Source organism: Anarrhichthys ocellatus, unplaced genomic scaffold (genome assembly GCF_004355925.1).
Source record: "Anarrhichthys ocellatus isolate YVR2014 unplaced genomic scaffold, GSC_Weel_1.0 scaffold10, whole genome shotgun sequence".
Lineage (NCBI taxonomy): Eukaryota > Metazoa > Chordata > Actinopteri > Perciformes > Anarhichadidae > Anarrhichthys > Anarrhichthys ocellatus.
In genome coordinates, this window is record NW_022280040.1 from 3,629,084 (window position 1) to 3,645,442 (window position 16,359).

Below are 16,359 nucleotides of genomic sequence, written 5' to 3' on the forward strand. Positions count from 1 at the left end.
GGGGGGGGGGGGGGGGGGGGGGGAAAGAGAGACGGCCTTTTGGAGGAGGTTTGGGGGCAGTTTCAGTGGAAAGGAGGAGGGCAAGTATTGGTAATAATGAAGGACGAGGCACGTATGACCAACAATGGATCCCTCGGATTATGGTCCAGACAAAGACAGTGTTGCAGTAATTACAGTGCAAACACTGCTGCATTGTGTGTGTGTGTGTGTGTGTGTGTGTGTGGATCGGGGGCAGAAGGCATTGCTCTATTAGCAGCTGTGTCTCAAGAACCTAACTACTGTAAGAGGAGGGTGTGTGTGTGTGTAAATCTTTAAAAATGGACTACAAATATATTATTTCAGTTTTTCCTGTGTCTAAATACTTTCTTGGGCATTGTAGTTTTTAGCAAGCGGAGTAAATAGTATTGTTATTGGGGACTAGAGGGGGGTTGAAAGAGAGACAGCCTCTTGGAGCGGTTTGGTTCACAACTGAGTATTTACGGCACAAAGTTAATGTATGTGGGTTTGATTAAAAAACAACTACAGCGCCCATGTTTATTGTAACAAAGGAATATGTCAGCCAGTGCAACAAGAAAAAGAAATCAACCAGCTGCTCAGTTGGGGATTGATCCACCGTATGCATCAGGGATGATGTCATCAAAACTTAACAAGTTGTCAAACTGGCGCTTTTGGTCCCAGCTAATCAGTTTCATTGAAATACCCTAATTCCTTTCATCTCCTATCCATCCATGTCTCCCTATGTCTGCGCTTCCATCCAGCCTTCCTCCCGGCTTAGGCTGATTATCAGGAGTGGCCCATTTACAGTATGGCTAGAAAGTAATTAGTGGGATGAGCTGGGCACAAGGATCCTCATTAGGGGTTAAGAAGGCACACACTCAAGTACCTTTGGCTTCAGAGGGGCTGATGTGTGTCAGGGTGGTATGACAACAATAGGAAGGGGATTTCCCTTTAGGTTCATCCAAGTAGGGCCCACCCTGCACAGAGGAGAAGAGGTGCACCACAGCTGGGTGACATACATGTTTTCATCAACACCTATCCCAAAAAGAACATTTCAGTTATCTGATGTCCTTTGTTGTATCAGAACTATTTCATTCAGCAATGTAAACATGTTTTCTTTTGGGAAGAAAAATATGCAATGGCAAAGCTGCATTAGTTTCAGCAGACGGATGAGTTCTTTTCCTTTCAAAGTTCTGCATCCAAAAGGTGTTTGTTGTGGTGTAATGTGTTGCTGCTTAATTATCAGTGAATATGGGAAGTTGAATTATTTCACTCGTCCTTCCTTTTCTAAACAAAAACAAACACAAGTTTAGCATTTCTTTTCAGCAGATAAAAATCTGAATCTGCACAGATACAGCGATGCTTGACACACACACACACACACACACATACTGTACATAATATTGCGACCTATGTAACATACTACAGCGGTCAGATGTTCCTTCCCTCCAACAGATGATAGAGCACACCCTCTGCTTAGGTGGCTGATCACCTTAGCCCAAAGGCCTGAAAATTGCATACATACTTCAGTTAAGCCTCTAAAGGGCAATTATTCCCATTCATATGGAGGTAATTGTGGGCCATGAATATGAAATGTTTGGCAGTCACTCCTTTAACAGTGTGAAGGCTGTGTGGATACTCTTGGAGGAGGACAAAGCCTTAAAGGTATGGCCCATTTCCATATGTGTTAGGGGAATTGAAGAGGGCTTGAAACAGCCCCACTGTTTACAGTAAACTCAGGGTCTCTTCTCCAAGGACAGTCATGCTGAGTATGCAGCTAAACTGCCTTTTTTTCAACTAATACTAGAAGCGGCCCATCAGTCCATTAAACAACATGAGTTGAGTTCATTTATTTGCATGTGCACTTCTGTTTTGATTGAAATTAAAATAAATGACTGACACATGTCTTTTTCTCATTCATCATCAATTTTGACGAGGAAGACATGTAACTAGTATTGAGATGGTGATTTGATTCAAAAGAAGTAGCTTTGATTATTGATTACTGTAAGATGAGCTGCCATTGCTGTTTTCAGTGCAAGATTGATAGCAAACCTTAATAATAATGTAATATACAACAGGAAGAGTTCTGTGAAATACAACATCTCGATTTGCATTCATTAATTCACATTTAGTTTAGCTATATTGGATTAAAGTGAGATGGCAGATGTGTGTAACTGACTGCAAATATTCTATTTTATACTAGACACTGAAATTAAATCAGTAAATTCCCCACAAGAAGAAGGAGTATGCTGTATTCTAACATTTAAGACTTTTATTGCCTTTTTCAGGCTTTCTTGATATGAAAAATTTGCATTGCAGTAATCCATAATCAGTCAAATGTTTTCCAATTCTCCCCTCAGCAGGGGGGGGGGAATTCTCAGGTCATCTTTCTGTTATCACTGTTAAAAGTCTCTACAGGCAATGGAGCTATTGTGCTCTTGTTACCAATGAACATATTTGTTAATGTCCTGGTGATTTATTAGGAAAGGGACATTCAGCCAGTCTTTGTCATGGAGGGTCCTGTGTGTATGTCCGCTCATTGGGTGACCTGGCCTACCAATCAGGCTTTTGGAGGTGATGGTATAGGGTTGAGGGTGATGGGTCTGGAAGGGATGGGGGTGATGACTTTTGCATAAGCATGGGGCCCAATCTGCTGGGATTGCTCTGCACAGTGAGGGGGGCTCCGCAGGCTTATACTGGGGGTCTTTATTTTGGGGCGCTTGCACTTTTTTTTAACACAATTACTACACCACCCTTCTGTCCTGATCTGCTTGCCTTATTCATATGCATCAGCCGCTCTCTGGGTTGCAAAGTTCCCAGTTGCAAGCCCCTCTGAATGGGTAACCTAATTTGGGGAGTAGTCCCGACAGCAGACCAGGGAGTCTGTCCACATCACAAGAATGTTGACCTTAGAATGCAGCACAAAGGAGGACTGCTAATTTAAAAGGATGCCTTTCCAGTAAACAGAATGTGGTAAAACAGTACCACAGAGGATTATAGTTCAAGCATAGAGTCCTCCTATATCTTTGAGTGCTGTTGTAAAGCCATTAGCTGATGAAGCCGTGCAACAGTCAGAGACGGATGGATTGTTTCCTTCACCTTTCTTCTCATGATGCAAAAAAACAATCAAGAGGCCCTGAGATGAAGAGCCCGCTGATTATTCAGGTTTAATTATGCTTCCTTATGAGGCAGGTATCCTGGAGTCCTGGAACTAGAAGCACCCCTGACTTCCAGTTACAGATGCAAACACTTCAATGTCTGTCATCGTTGCATTTTCCCGTATGTTACTGGGTGGATATGATAACCAAGGCTACACATACAGGAAAAGACTGCTGTGTGTATGCGTGAACTGTTGGGGGGATGGGAACGTACAGTATATTTATGAGCACACATGTCTGCATAGGTTTGTGTGTGAGGCCCTTTAATAGCTCCACAGGCAGACACGGTGAGCTGAGAAACAGACTGTGTTTCATTAGTGATTCCTGTAATGTCAATAGAGTTGGGATGGTTAACAGGAAGAGTGTGGGATGGAGCAGGGGGAGACCGGCCCAAGGCCATGGGAAGTGTCGGACCAGGCTGCAGATGATGGCGAAGGATGATGATGGTGATGATGTAATCACTCAGTGACTGACAGGAAGATATCTCACAAGCACAACATCTTTGTAACAAGCATTTTAAACACTGTAAAGAGTAAATTTTATATGTTTATGTGGAAAAGGAAGACAAAACCAAATTAACTTTGGTTAGACTGTGCACCTGGTAAACACATCGTTCCAACTCATTTCCACCAGTAACCTGATGAGATAATTCGATTTTGGTTTCTAAGACAGATCTTTTACTAATTCAAATCTGTTTGATGCTTACAGTCTTGAGGACTGGGCGCCATCTACTGGTCTTGTTCAGAAACACAGCCTCTCGGCAGACACTGGCCTCATTGAACTACATCGCGCACCAGGGGGTGGTGTTGTATTTCTCTCCTTTGTGGAAGCAGTGCGCAGTTTAGAAATCAGTGCATTGCTCCATCACACTGTAAATGGTTCTCGGTTTGATTGAATTTTCTCTCTATAAAACATTTATCACCATCTGAAGAGCCAGCTCAATGGGGAGCGATCAATTTCTGCATAACACTGGTCTGAATTATGCCCATCAATATTGATATTTTAAATAGATTTGATTTCTGACCCCCTATGAGCGATAAACAGATTTTTACAGTTGCTCTAATAAGAGGCTGTTTTATTGCTGGGTATTATGAGAAATGCAATGCAGCAATAACGGTTGGCGATGACTGTGGGAAACATTTAGATATGAAGGAAAGCTTTGTAACGACCCCCCCCCCCCTTTTAGAAATGCAGGCATGCTTGTTCAGTCTCTATTGTACTGGTTCACTCCTCCACACGGGAAGTTTTGTGTTTGTTTTTCTGCACCAAAAACAGACACGTTTTGTTCTTCTGCAGCTGAGTCTTCTGAAGCTGTACTGTATACATTAGAACTATTTTATAAGAAGCATGAACATGTTAACCTTTAGACAGCCACTCCTGTTGTCTCCAGTCACACTCTGGGAGAACTGAATGCCCCTGCAACTTCCCTATCTTCTCTAACTCAATGGCATTTGTCTGGCAAAAATAAATCTGCTGTGGACAAAGAATATAAACAGTGTGTTACATATTCCTCCTCTTGAACTCCTTCTACTTGATTGCAAAGAATTAGAGATGCAGTATTGTGTTGGACTTCAAAATATGCAAAATATAAAATGGACTAAGTTCACAAATTTAGGTGTGAAAAGAAAATGTTTACTACAACACAACGCCGCTCTCTAAAGTGTGTGGTGTCAACTATAGGGTGACTGTCCGAATGCCTGTCTTGATTTGATCTCATGATGTTAAATTGACATTGATTAATTAAATGCAAACAACTTTTGCCTCTATAAGAGAGTTCCCAATATTGCAGAGGTATAATGCCATAATGATACAGTGCCACTATTTGTGGAATAATTCCTCTCTTCCCTTTGTGCTGTTTTGTATTCATGGTGGTTTGAGGTATTGATTGGCCTTCTGCATGCTGATAGCCAGAGAGGGACATTAAAACCCCTGAACAGAGGCCACAGAGGACCATGATGCTTCTCACTGATCCCTATGAAAGACAGTCTTTCTCCATCAGGCACCAACAAGGTGGTGGACTGCATGAGTCTTCACACTTTGGGAAATAAAAACTAAGCTTGTGTGTCACTTTAGTTTAAAACAAAGTGTTTTTGATGATTGGAGACGTCACAAAAATATTAGACATTTGCTTTCACACGTAACCAATTTTGGGTAGTGAAGCAGAGATTTGACATTCAGGTTTCGTTCAAACACTATTCCTCCAAGAAGGAACCAAAGAGCATCAGAATGAGGAGTGGAGGAGGAGGAGCGGGATTGATCACCCGCCTACTTAGTCCAGGAAATGAATTAATGACCTTGGGGTAAGTCATCCATCCCGTTGACAGGCACTGGGAGTCAACTCCCTCTCTACAAAAAGGTGCAAGTTAATTCTCTGTCAGCAACGACGTTTTCCAATTAATCTCCATTCAGTGGCATTTTACCTTTCAAAAATATAGTGTCAAATGTTTATGTAGACAGATACAGAATCAATTACCTTTATTTATATATTACAATATTATTAATGTTTACCTTATAAATGTACCAAATGTATTGTTGCAATGGCCATCAGAATCCTTTCTACCAATCACTGCTGGGTCAGCAAGGGTCCCGTGCGGTCCATATGCGCTTAACAAGCCACCATATGGGACGAAAAGCATGCTGGTATACGATGTCATACAGTAATCGAAATTAACGAATGAAAATATGAATGCACTGGCATTTCCACACACGCCATGTCTCAGAGAGTCGCTGTTTCTCATCGCAGTTATATATTGTAACGTTTGTTAGATAGCGAGTTGAACGCACGTTTGTTTCACGTTAGAAACTACAAGTCCCAATGTGTCTGAGGACACAAATAATTCATACGCACGTTTGCTGCATTCAAGTTACCTTCTCCTCGTTGGGTTTCAGTGTATCTGGAAGGTTGTAAATAAGAGTTGTCACATCTTTGTGTGTTTGGTAAAAAAAAAAAAAAAAAGCAAAGAAGACCAAGACATGTGTGATGATAATTATTTTCTTTTTAATTTTAGAGCTCAAGTATCACAAAGCTACTTTATAAAAGCAGTAGGGTAAGTCTACATGGATAATATCAATAATTAATAAATGTGTTAGTAAATCACTTTGTATAATCTTCATCTATATCACCTTTTATATGTATGTACTAATGAGTGTAAGTGATCAAACCTCTTTCAGCATTTCCCCCTCCGCTTTATTGGTGCTTCGATCTCTGAATTTTACAATTTACAACAGCCCTCGAAGGCAGCATTTGCCCACCAGCAGCAGCCATCCGCATCAAACAGACCTCATTCGCTGAGTGGCCGCTCCGTGAGAACAACAGGCTACCTCCCTCTGTCCTGTGTGAGTATTACAGCCCTCTGAACCTCCAGCCTTTCACTCAAGTTACGTCAAATAATATTTGTCGCCGTTTTTAGTCGAGGCCGAGACTTACCGTCGCTTAATTTCAGAAATGTCTCGTGCTGAATCGGGTTTTTTTAAAATTTCTTTTCAAAGTCATGAGTGAGACGTTTGTGGACAGCGTGGTCTTTTGTTCTCTACATATATTTCTCGTTTTGACAAAGGAACGCTCGTTGTTATTTAAGGTTCCCCGCTGCGACAGTATCACACCTATACACATATGCGTTTGTTGGGCCGTGTAGGTACATTTTCTTTGTTTTTATTGTGATATTTCCATGTGTCTAGCGTTAGCGATTTATCGTTATGAAGTGACCAGTTTAATCCAGGGTGGACATATTACCATAAAGCCAGAAGTGAAAGCGGTTATATTGTCTCTACTTCTAGGTATATATGTATTCATGTCTACTTTGCAAGTAGCAACATTTTTTGAAACATGTTAACATTTTATTTTCATGTTTTTATCCTTTTTTTTTTTATAGGATGCTGCACATCTATGGGACAAGGGCTACAAAACCCCCAATGAATCTAACAAAGAGCCATAAAATCCACATGGAATCCTAATTTGGGGGAACATTGAAAAGACAGCACCTTTTTGTTATCTGTATATGATCATTTTTTAACCGTATAAGATATTTATTGAAAATTTACTCCTCAGACAATATTCTAAAGTGTTAAGATAAGGAAGCTGATGTTCCTCTGTATTCAGACAAGATCTCCCTCTTGGCTTGTAAGCTATGTGGAATAAAACATGCACATAACTAGAGGGGCTCGGTCCGACCCGCTGGCAGGTCTTTTCTCCAGCAGCAGCTCCACCGTGTCCTCATGTGGCAGTAGAGTTATTGACTGATTCTTCAGCGCAGCCAGGGGCCAACAGAAGCTGCATCTCCGGCCGCACCATGACTTCATCGGACAATGACGAAACGGGGAGCGATCTGTCCGAGTCTCTGGAGATCCGTGAGCTCCAGGACCAGTATACGATGGACCCGGAGACCTGCTTCAAGTCCAAAAGCTTGCCCATCCTGAACGGACCCTGTCCACCGGATCGAAAGGCCGCCTGTGTGGCCGTGGAGGAGGCCAGCGAGCTCCGGTCCAAAACCCCAGACTCCAGTCAGGCGGAGACTCCCTCCTCCAGGATGGACTTTTCCCCCTCGGCCTCCAGCATGGTGGGACTCAGTAGCTCTCTACCCGTGGAGGGCCGCAGGGCCGCTGGCGGTAAAAAACTCGGTTTCTCTCTCACCCGCCTTATCTGCATCCCAGCCAGGAAGTATGCACGGGTCATCCTGAGGGACTCCCGCTGCTTCCTGTTCTGCATGTGCTACCTGACCTTCATTCAGTCCCTGATGGTTTCGGGCTACCTGAGCAGTGTCATCACCACCATTGAGAAGCGCTACAGCCTGCGCAGCTCCGAGTCCGGCCTGCTGGTCAGCTGCTTCGACATCGGCAGCCTGCTGGTGGTGGTCTTCATCTCCTACTTCGGGGGCAGGGGCCAGAGGCCCCGGTGGTTGGCTGTGGGTGGTGTGATCATCGCCGTAGGGGCGGCGTTGTTTTCCCTCCCCCACTTTATCTCGCCGCCCTACCAGATCCAGGAGGTGAACTCCTCGATGGGCCGCGAAGGCCTCTGTCAGACCGGCAACGGCAGTGGGCGCGAGCTCGACGTGGCTTCGTGCCCCCGCGACCAGGAAGGCAACGAGCACAACCTGTATGTGACTCTGTTCATATGTGCCCAGATACTTGTGGGCATGGGGTCCACGCCGATCTACACCCTGGGGCCCACCTACCTGGACGACAACGTGAAGAAAGAAAATGCATCTCTCTACTTGGGTAAGACGTCGTGTCATTCATTTTATTTAATGTCTGCATTTTGATAGATGAAGAAGGCGGCTTTTAGCTGGTTTGGTCTTGTATGTATGTATGTATGTATGTATGTATGTATGTATGTGTACCTCCAGAGTTCAACAAAATGCACTCGCCCCCACCAGCCCCCCCTTTGTCCTCTCTCCGCGGCATGCAACCTCTGCACCACATCGAGGTAAATACAGAATCTGCAAAGTCAACCATGAACGGGCCGGAAGAACATGAGAGGAGTGTGGGACGAGAAGCAGAACTGGGTTGCTTATGATTAATGATCCTGTACTGTCTTGAGTGTGTGTCTCCATAACACTGCTGTGTGTGTGTGTGTGTGTGTGTGTGTGTGTGTGTGTGTGTGTGTGCGCACAGAAGGCTCGCAGCAGTAACGCAACATGCTTTGATGTTTAGCAGATTGTCCGGTTGTATTCCTTTGGCAAATCATTTTGTGCACGTCTTGACAGGTATTCTGTGATTCATCTGGTATGCCGGGGCTTTGCTAGCCTTAATGGTTTTGCTCCGAGTGATTGGTACAAGCATACCACATACTGTACATGGCTCACAGAGGAGTTCATGACTGCAGAAGTAATTTTGTTGTCTGCCTGAGCACTGTAGTTGGGCCATGGGGCGCCCCTCGATCTGGTGTCTTTCCACAGATGGTCACTGTCCCACTGACCTGTGTGTACGGCTGTAGCTAATGATTGTATCCATCATCGGTTAATCTATTGGTTTATATTCTGGATTAAATCCCAGAAAGTAGCGAAAAATGGCCGCTGAATGTTTGCCTCTTTCAATTGATCCGTTCAGCGTTAAATTCTCAGTATGCGAGTTGTGATTCTTTCTTTTTGGTCTCGTGTGAGGAGCAGTGCGTGCACCCATGTTGGATGGAAAACAACACTGACACGGTTGCACAGCATTAGCCGCGCTGCTACACTTGATCACAACATTACCCAGCCTGTGAAGCATATTCTCTGTTGAGTCCTTTCGCTTCCCCGCTCCGCTGCCCCCGAGACCCAGTATTGATCAGGACCCTGCGTCACAGGGAGCCAATGCAGCATAGCTTATTGAACCAGGCAGGAAAACAAGGAGAAAACAACCCCAAACACGGGCTTGCTGTGCCCTCACCTCGGCACTGCAGAGCAGATGCATCGGGACCTCCTAAGGCTCCTCATCGCGGTCAAGACATCCCAGAGTACAGATGCACTGACCTTGATATGGCTTTTGTCGGAGGAGTCCCAGAGGGATAAGCTGTTTTGGGAAAGCAGACATGTTCTGACATGTCTGTGGTTGCGGTGAATTGGGGGAAAATGTCCTAGATGTTATATCACATAGTCACAATAACCATGGTAGCTGGGCTTCAGTTTTATTATCCAGGTGTTTTCAGTACATTTATTTTATGTTTGACATTCTCTGAAGGCTTGTTCTGGTATTTGGTGAAAGTCCAGGTGGTGATGGCTTGTCACGGTAGTTTAAATCCAATCCACCTTTTAGACATTCTTTATTTCACCTCAGAAAAGGACACATTGTTTGGCGAGTGTAAGAGTTAACATTGAAATGTAGCTTTTTAACCTCCACCCGTCCCCCGTTCTCCCTACAAGAGGGTCAAATGGAGCTCTTCTAAACCTGTTCATCCTTAAACCCTCCAAGCAATTTTTTTCATTTTTCTAATTTTGTGTGGATATAGGCTACCCATTTCTCGAGGAGACTTACCCCCCACCCGGAATTACCGTGAGATGGTTCCCCCCCCCCCACACACACCCATTAATGTAAACCCCTTCTCAATTTACTTCGGCTCAGAGGGGAGGAGCTGCTTGCTTTTCTAGGACAATGCAATTTACACTGAGGGTACTTCTGGTGCCCTTGGAGGAAGAGAGAGAGAGTGAGTGTGTGTGTGTCAGGATGTTATCTTTGTGTATGCATGCATACACACACAGTAGGGCATTCCCTCTGACCCGTCACCCCGTTTCCCAGCTCTGGCCCCACATCTCTATGGTAATGTAACGGGCACAGCGTCTGAACTTTACCTCATGTTCTTCTCTACTTTGTTAGCGAACAGTGAAATGAGGGTGTAGTTAATTTGGCTTCGTATATATCTCTCTTTTAGTGGTTTTATAGCACTCCTCCAGAGACTATAAGGACAAAACCTGGCAGCTCGTGTGTGGAAGTAGCCACCGTGTGCACATTTCTGCCTCTTTTCTCTCTTTCTGCTCCGACAGATTTACAGCATACCATTCTCGGCGTTACTATGGTGAACGTTTGTCTCTGAGGAGCCACTCCATCTTGTACGAAGGTGACTCGCTGAGGCTTCTGTTCTTCGGTTGAGTAACACTTCTGGAGTAAACGAGAAAACAAACTTTATTTGAAACAATACCCGGCTTTTGTTCTCGATTTGCAGTCTCCGCTGTTTACTGTTGCCTCCAACACTCTGACACTCTGACACCATCTCCGTCTGATTTGGCAACGCTATGACCCACAGATCTAAATGATCAATAACCTAAATTCTCCTCATTGAATTGCTGATCCATTACAAGCTTCGGACAGTGGCTGTGACCTCCAGCTATGAGGGGGGGGCAACCTCTGTGATTTACAGGCTAATGATACTGAGAAGCTGTTATTGACGTGGGGTGAATGGAGAGGTCAGCTCTAATTAGATTGCTGTCTGCATGTCCCCGCCGCCTTCCAGACGAGGTGTATGAACTCAGTTTGCTGCAAAAATACAACTGGAATTCATACTGTTGTTATAACCCTTTGTTTGTGCACAGTTTGTCTTTAATAACCTGTTTATTGTCTTGACTTTGCAGCCTCTTTGCATACAAATACACATGCGGCTGCCCCCTCTCTACATGCAGGATCATGTTAATCGATTCCTCCCGGCCTACAAAAGACCCACTGCCTCTACATTAACTAGTCTGTAGTACCGATGACTCGGAAACTAACACACTCGTGAGTGTTATTGGTGCTTGTGTGCATTATTAATGTTCTGTTACATGCTCACGGAGACACCAAGACGTCGGACGTAGGGTGGCCTGACATAGTGGGACTGTAGAGGGCCGTTTATTTTACTAAAGAGGAGGAGAAGAGGTGGGGCCCAATTTAGGAAGAGAAGGCGCTTTAACACCCACGGGGACGGCTTGTCTGCGCTCTCTGATACGCACGCACGCACGCACACACACACACACACACACACACACACACACACACACACATGCTCGCATAAGCACAAGGGTTGTGTTCTCTGCTCTCTCCCTCTGACAAATTTAGAAAGAACAGTTGCTCTCAGTCTCTCTCCTAAAGTGTGTGTTGTGTGTGTGTGTGTGCGTGTATGTGTCCCCACCAGATTAGAGAGAAAACAACAGGAATGAACATTTAATTCTCAGTCGTACCTCGCTGTGGTTTTTATTAAGTATTATCCGTCACAGCCCTGGCTCTTCCCTTTCTGTGCTCACTCAGTCAATTCTGTTAAACTGTTTGTCCTATTCTGCCTAGCAGCCAAAGCAAAATGCAGATCTTGCACACACACACACACAGACGCAAACACACACGCGTCCCTGGAGACGCTGCCTTCTCCCCGCCGCTCTCTCCGCCCCACCAGGCTGCTGACGGATCACATTTCGGGATCAGTTAGGGTACACGTTTGACCCGTCAGAGGCTGGCACACATATTAGAAGAAGGCTGTTTCATCACTGTCCACTTGGCTTATCCTCAAGGAAGCTTTAAATACTGCCGTGTCCCTTCACTCGGTGCTGTTACTCAGCAACAGGTGACCTCTTTAGCTGCAGACTGCAGGCCTGCCAGCTCTGACCACCATTACTACTACTATCATGACTCTCCTGTGAACCACTGACCCCTCTGAGGCGGATCCTGTGCCACTGATGACACGAAAGCCTTTCTTTGTTTTTCCTCTCTCCACCAACCTGCACTCCCTCCAGACAATTTGTCTTTTAATAAGTCCGCAGTCAGAGTAGGAGGGATGGAATAAGGCGGAGAGCGTTCAGACTAGTGTGGGAGTGCGATTGTTTCCAGAGGCAGGGGTCCTGACCTCAGCAGACGTAGTACGATCAGCGCCTCATTGGCCGATGACTGCTGGACACTTTTTCAGTGTTGTTTTGAAAGTGTGGGAAGGTTCCTGGGGAAACGCTGCAAGAGGCTTTTCGTGATCGCAGGAATTCTGAGAAACCTTTTGTTTTAAGCTATGCAGGAAAGAATTATTATTACTTTTTTCTTTGTTCCCCCGCTGGCTCTTTGGTCCGTGTTGTTCTACCAAATCTGCCTTGATCCCTGGCTGTTGTTGGCTGGGGATTGACTTGAGATTAATCAATGCCCCCAAATAGCTTTTGAGGCGGTTCAATTGTGACTACAGAGAAACACTGCAGGGGATTGTTGCTTCTCGTGTGTTTTTGGACGTTTAACACATTAGAAATCTGCTTGGGGAAATAAAACATGATTCAGATTTTCAGACTGATTAATGTTATGGCTGAGTGGTTTATGTGTTTGGTCAGATGTTCTACAGTCAGAGCAAAAAGCTCAGGCTGGCAGACACTTCCTCTACCACGAAGCCATGAATCCTAATTATCGAGTGTCAGGGGGGGATTACATAATTACCTGAACCATGTCGGTCAATGTGGACAAATTACAGTACCAAAATCTTACTTGCAAAAAGCATTCTATTTTTATTTCTCACTTTACATTTCCCGTCTAGATGGATAGCTTTAATACTTCTTTATGTCCCCTGAGGTATCACATCCGTTTCTACGTGTTTTATGGCCTGTAACAAAAAAAACAAACGAGGAGAGGCCACTCCACTTAAGATGTCCTTTGTCGTTTCGTCTCTACGGGCTGAAATCACTCAAAAACCTGCAGCCTCTCTGTGTATCTTCTCTGATTGAACTAATCAGCGTTGTGAAGAGAAACATGCCCATCCTTTTTGCCTGTTGTGTCCAGTCAGGAAATGAGTTGTTGTTACTAAGTATCTGGTGCCAGGGGTGCAGTATGTCCTACGATGGCTATCAGAACAGGGGATACGGTTGTTATTAAGCACTAGATTCCTAGAATCGACATATCTGACCTGCATCAACTCTCTCTGGAATCAAGTGGTCGCATATAGTGAACACACACGGCCTGTACGTCCACATAGAGCTCAATTACATCCCCCTCCGTGCCACATCTTATCTGCTCGGCTCAGCCCGCCCTCCGAGTTGATTCAGCCTGTTGGGTGTTTGTTTTCCTACAGAAATGAAAAAATCCCCCACCGTCCGAGTGTTATGCCCTCAGAGCAGTGGACTGGCTATTGTTCTCCTTGACCCCTTTGCTGCTAAGATGGAGCATGATGGAGGAGGGGCCGCCGGTATTAATGACATTTACATAAGTGTAAGAACATGTTGAGCACAAAAAAAACGTACTATTGGTCACAAATTTGAGGATAATGTCAACAAATACAGTCCTCGACATGGACATCCACGCAGATTTGCTAACTACAGCGACATTGGTGAGACAATTTATTTTATAAAATGTGTTTGATTCATTGACATTTTCTTTTCACTGGTTGTCCTTTTTGCTTGGACTCTTATTGTTGTCCACTTCTGACCTTCAGCTGTTTTTCTAGTGTCCAGGCTGCACACACACACACACATGCACACTCAAATACAAATCTGTTGAAAAATAATGCATAAAAATTTCACCGTGCACATTCTTCTGTCTGTTGTTCTCTGCCAAGCTCTGTTATGCCTCTAAATGTAGCGTTAAGCTGGTTGTGCATTATATAACTCGGGCTAATAGGCTAACGTGTAACTGCGACACTGCTCATTGGACAGACAGTGTTTAGACAAGAGCCGTCCACTTATGTTAGCTGATCCGAGTTTGCTCATTATTGTGGGATGTTTGGGAGAAAAGTTTTAATTTTACACAGTAGCATTCTTTTAATAGCCTTAAACGGGTACTATGGTCATTTTAAATAAAAATAAACTTTAATGCTAATTTTCTATCAGGCTTTTGTTCCTGTAGTGTTGTGCTTTACATTTTTGGGGGGCCTAGTTGTTGGAAGACCGTTGAGGGATGCGAATGGTGAGAGTGCAGCTGTTTAGAGCTGTGTGTGTGTGTGTGTGTGTGTGTGTGTGCACCTGCAGTTGGGGGTGGGTGAGGTTAGGGGCTTAGTGGGTTGTTGAGAGTGAGCACAAGTGTTTGCAGGAGCAAGTGTTTTGTGTTGGTTTTCCTGCACAAGCATGCAGCGGTATTCAAACGTCTGTGCCCGTGAGAAGAGACTGCAGAGAAGTGTGACCCGTCAACGGCGAGGCCGGCTTCAGACACTTGTGCCACAGTGTGCGGGAGGCACCTCTGCTGCAGAACAGGTCTACAACAGGCGGTATGAATGAAAGCAGGGCTGCTATGTAGTCACTCCATCTGCTGCGTGTTCTGCCACAGTAATTATATTCACATCAATAGTCCTCAAAGTATTCCAGATTAATGGTTAAGATCACATAAGCTCAGCTATTAATAATCGTTTAGCTTGTTATCCTTTCAAGATACCAGTGAAAACTATTTTCTCACTGTTGCCAAAGGAATGCAGCCCACACAAGACACACATGCAGGCATAAAAAGCAGTTGTAATGAAATGAGCTGATGTTTTAGAATGGAACCATCATTCTTGTTTATTATCCTCTTGAGGTGTAGCTGGTGCTGGAATTGGACAGAAGAGGGTAAAACTGTTGAATCGGCCACATCCCTGGCTCTGGCCAAAGATGAGGGTTAGCACTATGAACCAGATTGCTGTGCCATGTCTGAATGAGAGAGGCTGAAAAGCTGCAGGTGCAAGCTTTTGGCATAACACCTAAGCCCCGTACTCTCTACTCAAATGGATTCACACACACTCACACACACACACACACATGCTCAGTGCCCAAGTATAATGTGGTTGCACCCCCCCGGCCCAGATGTCCCTTTCACGGCCCCTCATCAGCTGAAAGATTATCTGCCACCCTCTCGAATGCTGGAACATTATGTATGCACGGACACACAAAGTGGTGACGGCACTCCACCAGTGTGCGTGTGTTTTGGCGAGAGGTAGTGTAAGGATCCCCTCTGATTGGCTGGAACAGTTTTGATCGGAAGTTGATAATGAAGCAAGTTTAGGTATAACAACGGCATATGTTTCCGTCAACCAATGGAGGTAAACGCCCAGTGTTCCTCTCCACAATGACTCCAACGGTTTGATGAAGCTGTGAAGCTACAGTGTGGTCAATTTTCACTTCATTGCTGCCCTTAATCTCACAAATCTGATGACGAATCCGAACCTAGACCAGCAATTTGTTGATTTAACAGCATGTCCAGAAATGGGGGACAAAATAACCGTGGACCCTCTGTTCCTGCCTGTTGGCCTACCTGTGCATCATGATCTGTAAATTTGCTAGATACTGACCCGAACTTGTCTAAATAGGAGCTTTTATTGTGAAAATTCTTTGAACTGCCCTTCCATTGGAAGCAATTCATCAAGAATAGAATAGAAATTGTGTATTTGCTCAAGTTCTGTAAAAGGCACGGGAGTAAGATTCACAAAGAAAGATGTATTATGAGGAAAATCCACCAAAGATGGTGGATTAGGCAATTAAGTATAGAGCAATAGGATTTACTCAATGTGGCAGTGTGTGAGAGATATTTAAAAAATGAAGTCCTATAAAAGGGCGGAGGCGCAAAGAAATTAGGCCCAGTCTTTGGACGACATTCCATCAGTAAGCCAGTTAAAGAGAGCTGTGTTGGTTGTGTTGGCTTGTCAGAAGGGGGGGATTGTGAGGAAGAGAGAGTGAGATGCATTTCCAGCTGTCTGATAAATAATACTGTCATAGATGGTGAGAACTCTTCTCCTCTTGACTGACAACAACGTAGGATTCCTTTTGTGTACGCCATTCACAAAAATACCTTTCCAGCAGCTGGTGTGAACAGAATTTAACATGACAGTAAAATCACATCGCATCAA

General features: G+C 44.5%; 1 protein-coding gene across 1 annotated transcript in view; it reads left to right on the forward strand.

The window, feature by feature from the left end:
• Nucleotides 1-6,426: 6,426 nt before the first annotated feature.
• The window catches only part of slco5a1 (solute carrier organic anion transporter family member 5A1), a 36,126-nt gene continuing 26,193 nt past the window's right edge, over nucleotides 6,427-16,359 (forward strand). The window contains exons 1-2 of the mRNA XM_031850476.1: nucleotides 6,427-6,491; nucleotides 7,028-8,369. Of these exons, the coding sequence (XP_031706336.1) occupies nucleotides 7,445-8,369 (925 nt within the window). The 5' untranslated portion in view covers nucleotides 6,427-6,491; nucleotides 7,028-7,444. The remainder of the gene's footprint in view (nucleotides 6,492-7,027; nucleotides 8,370-16,359) is intronic.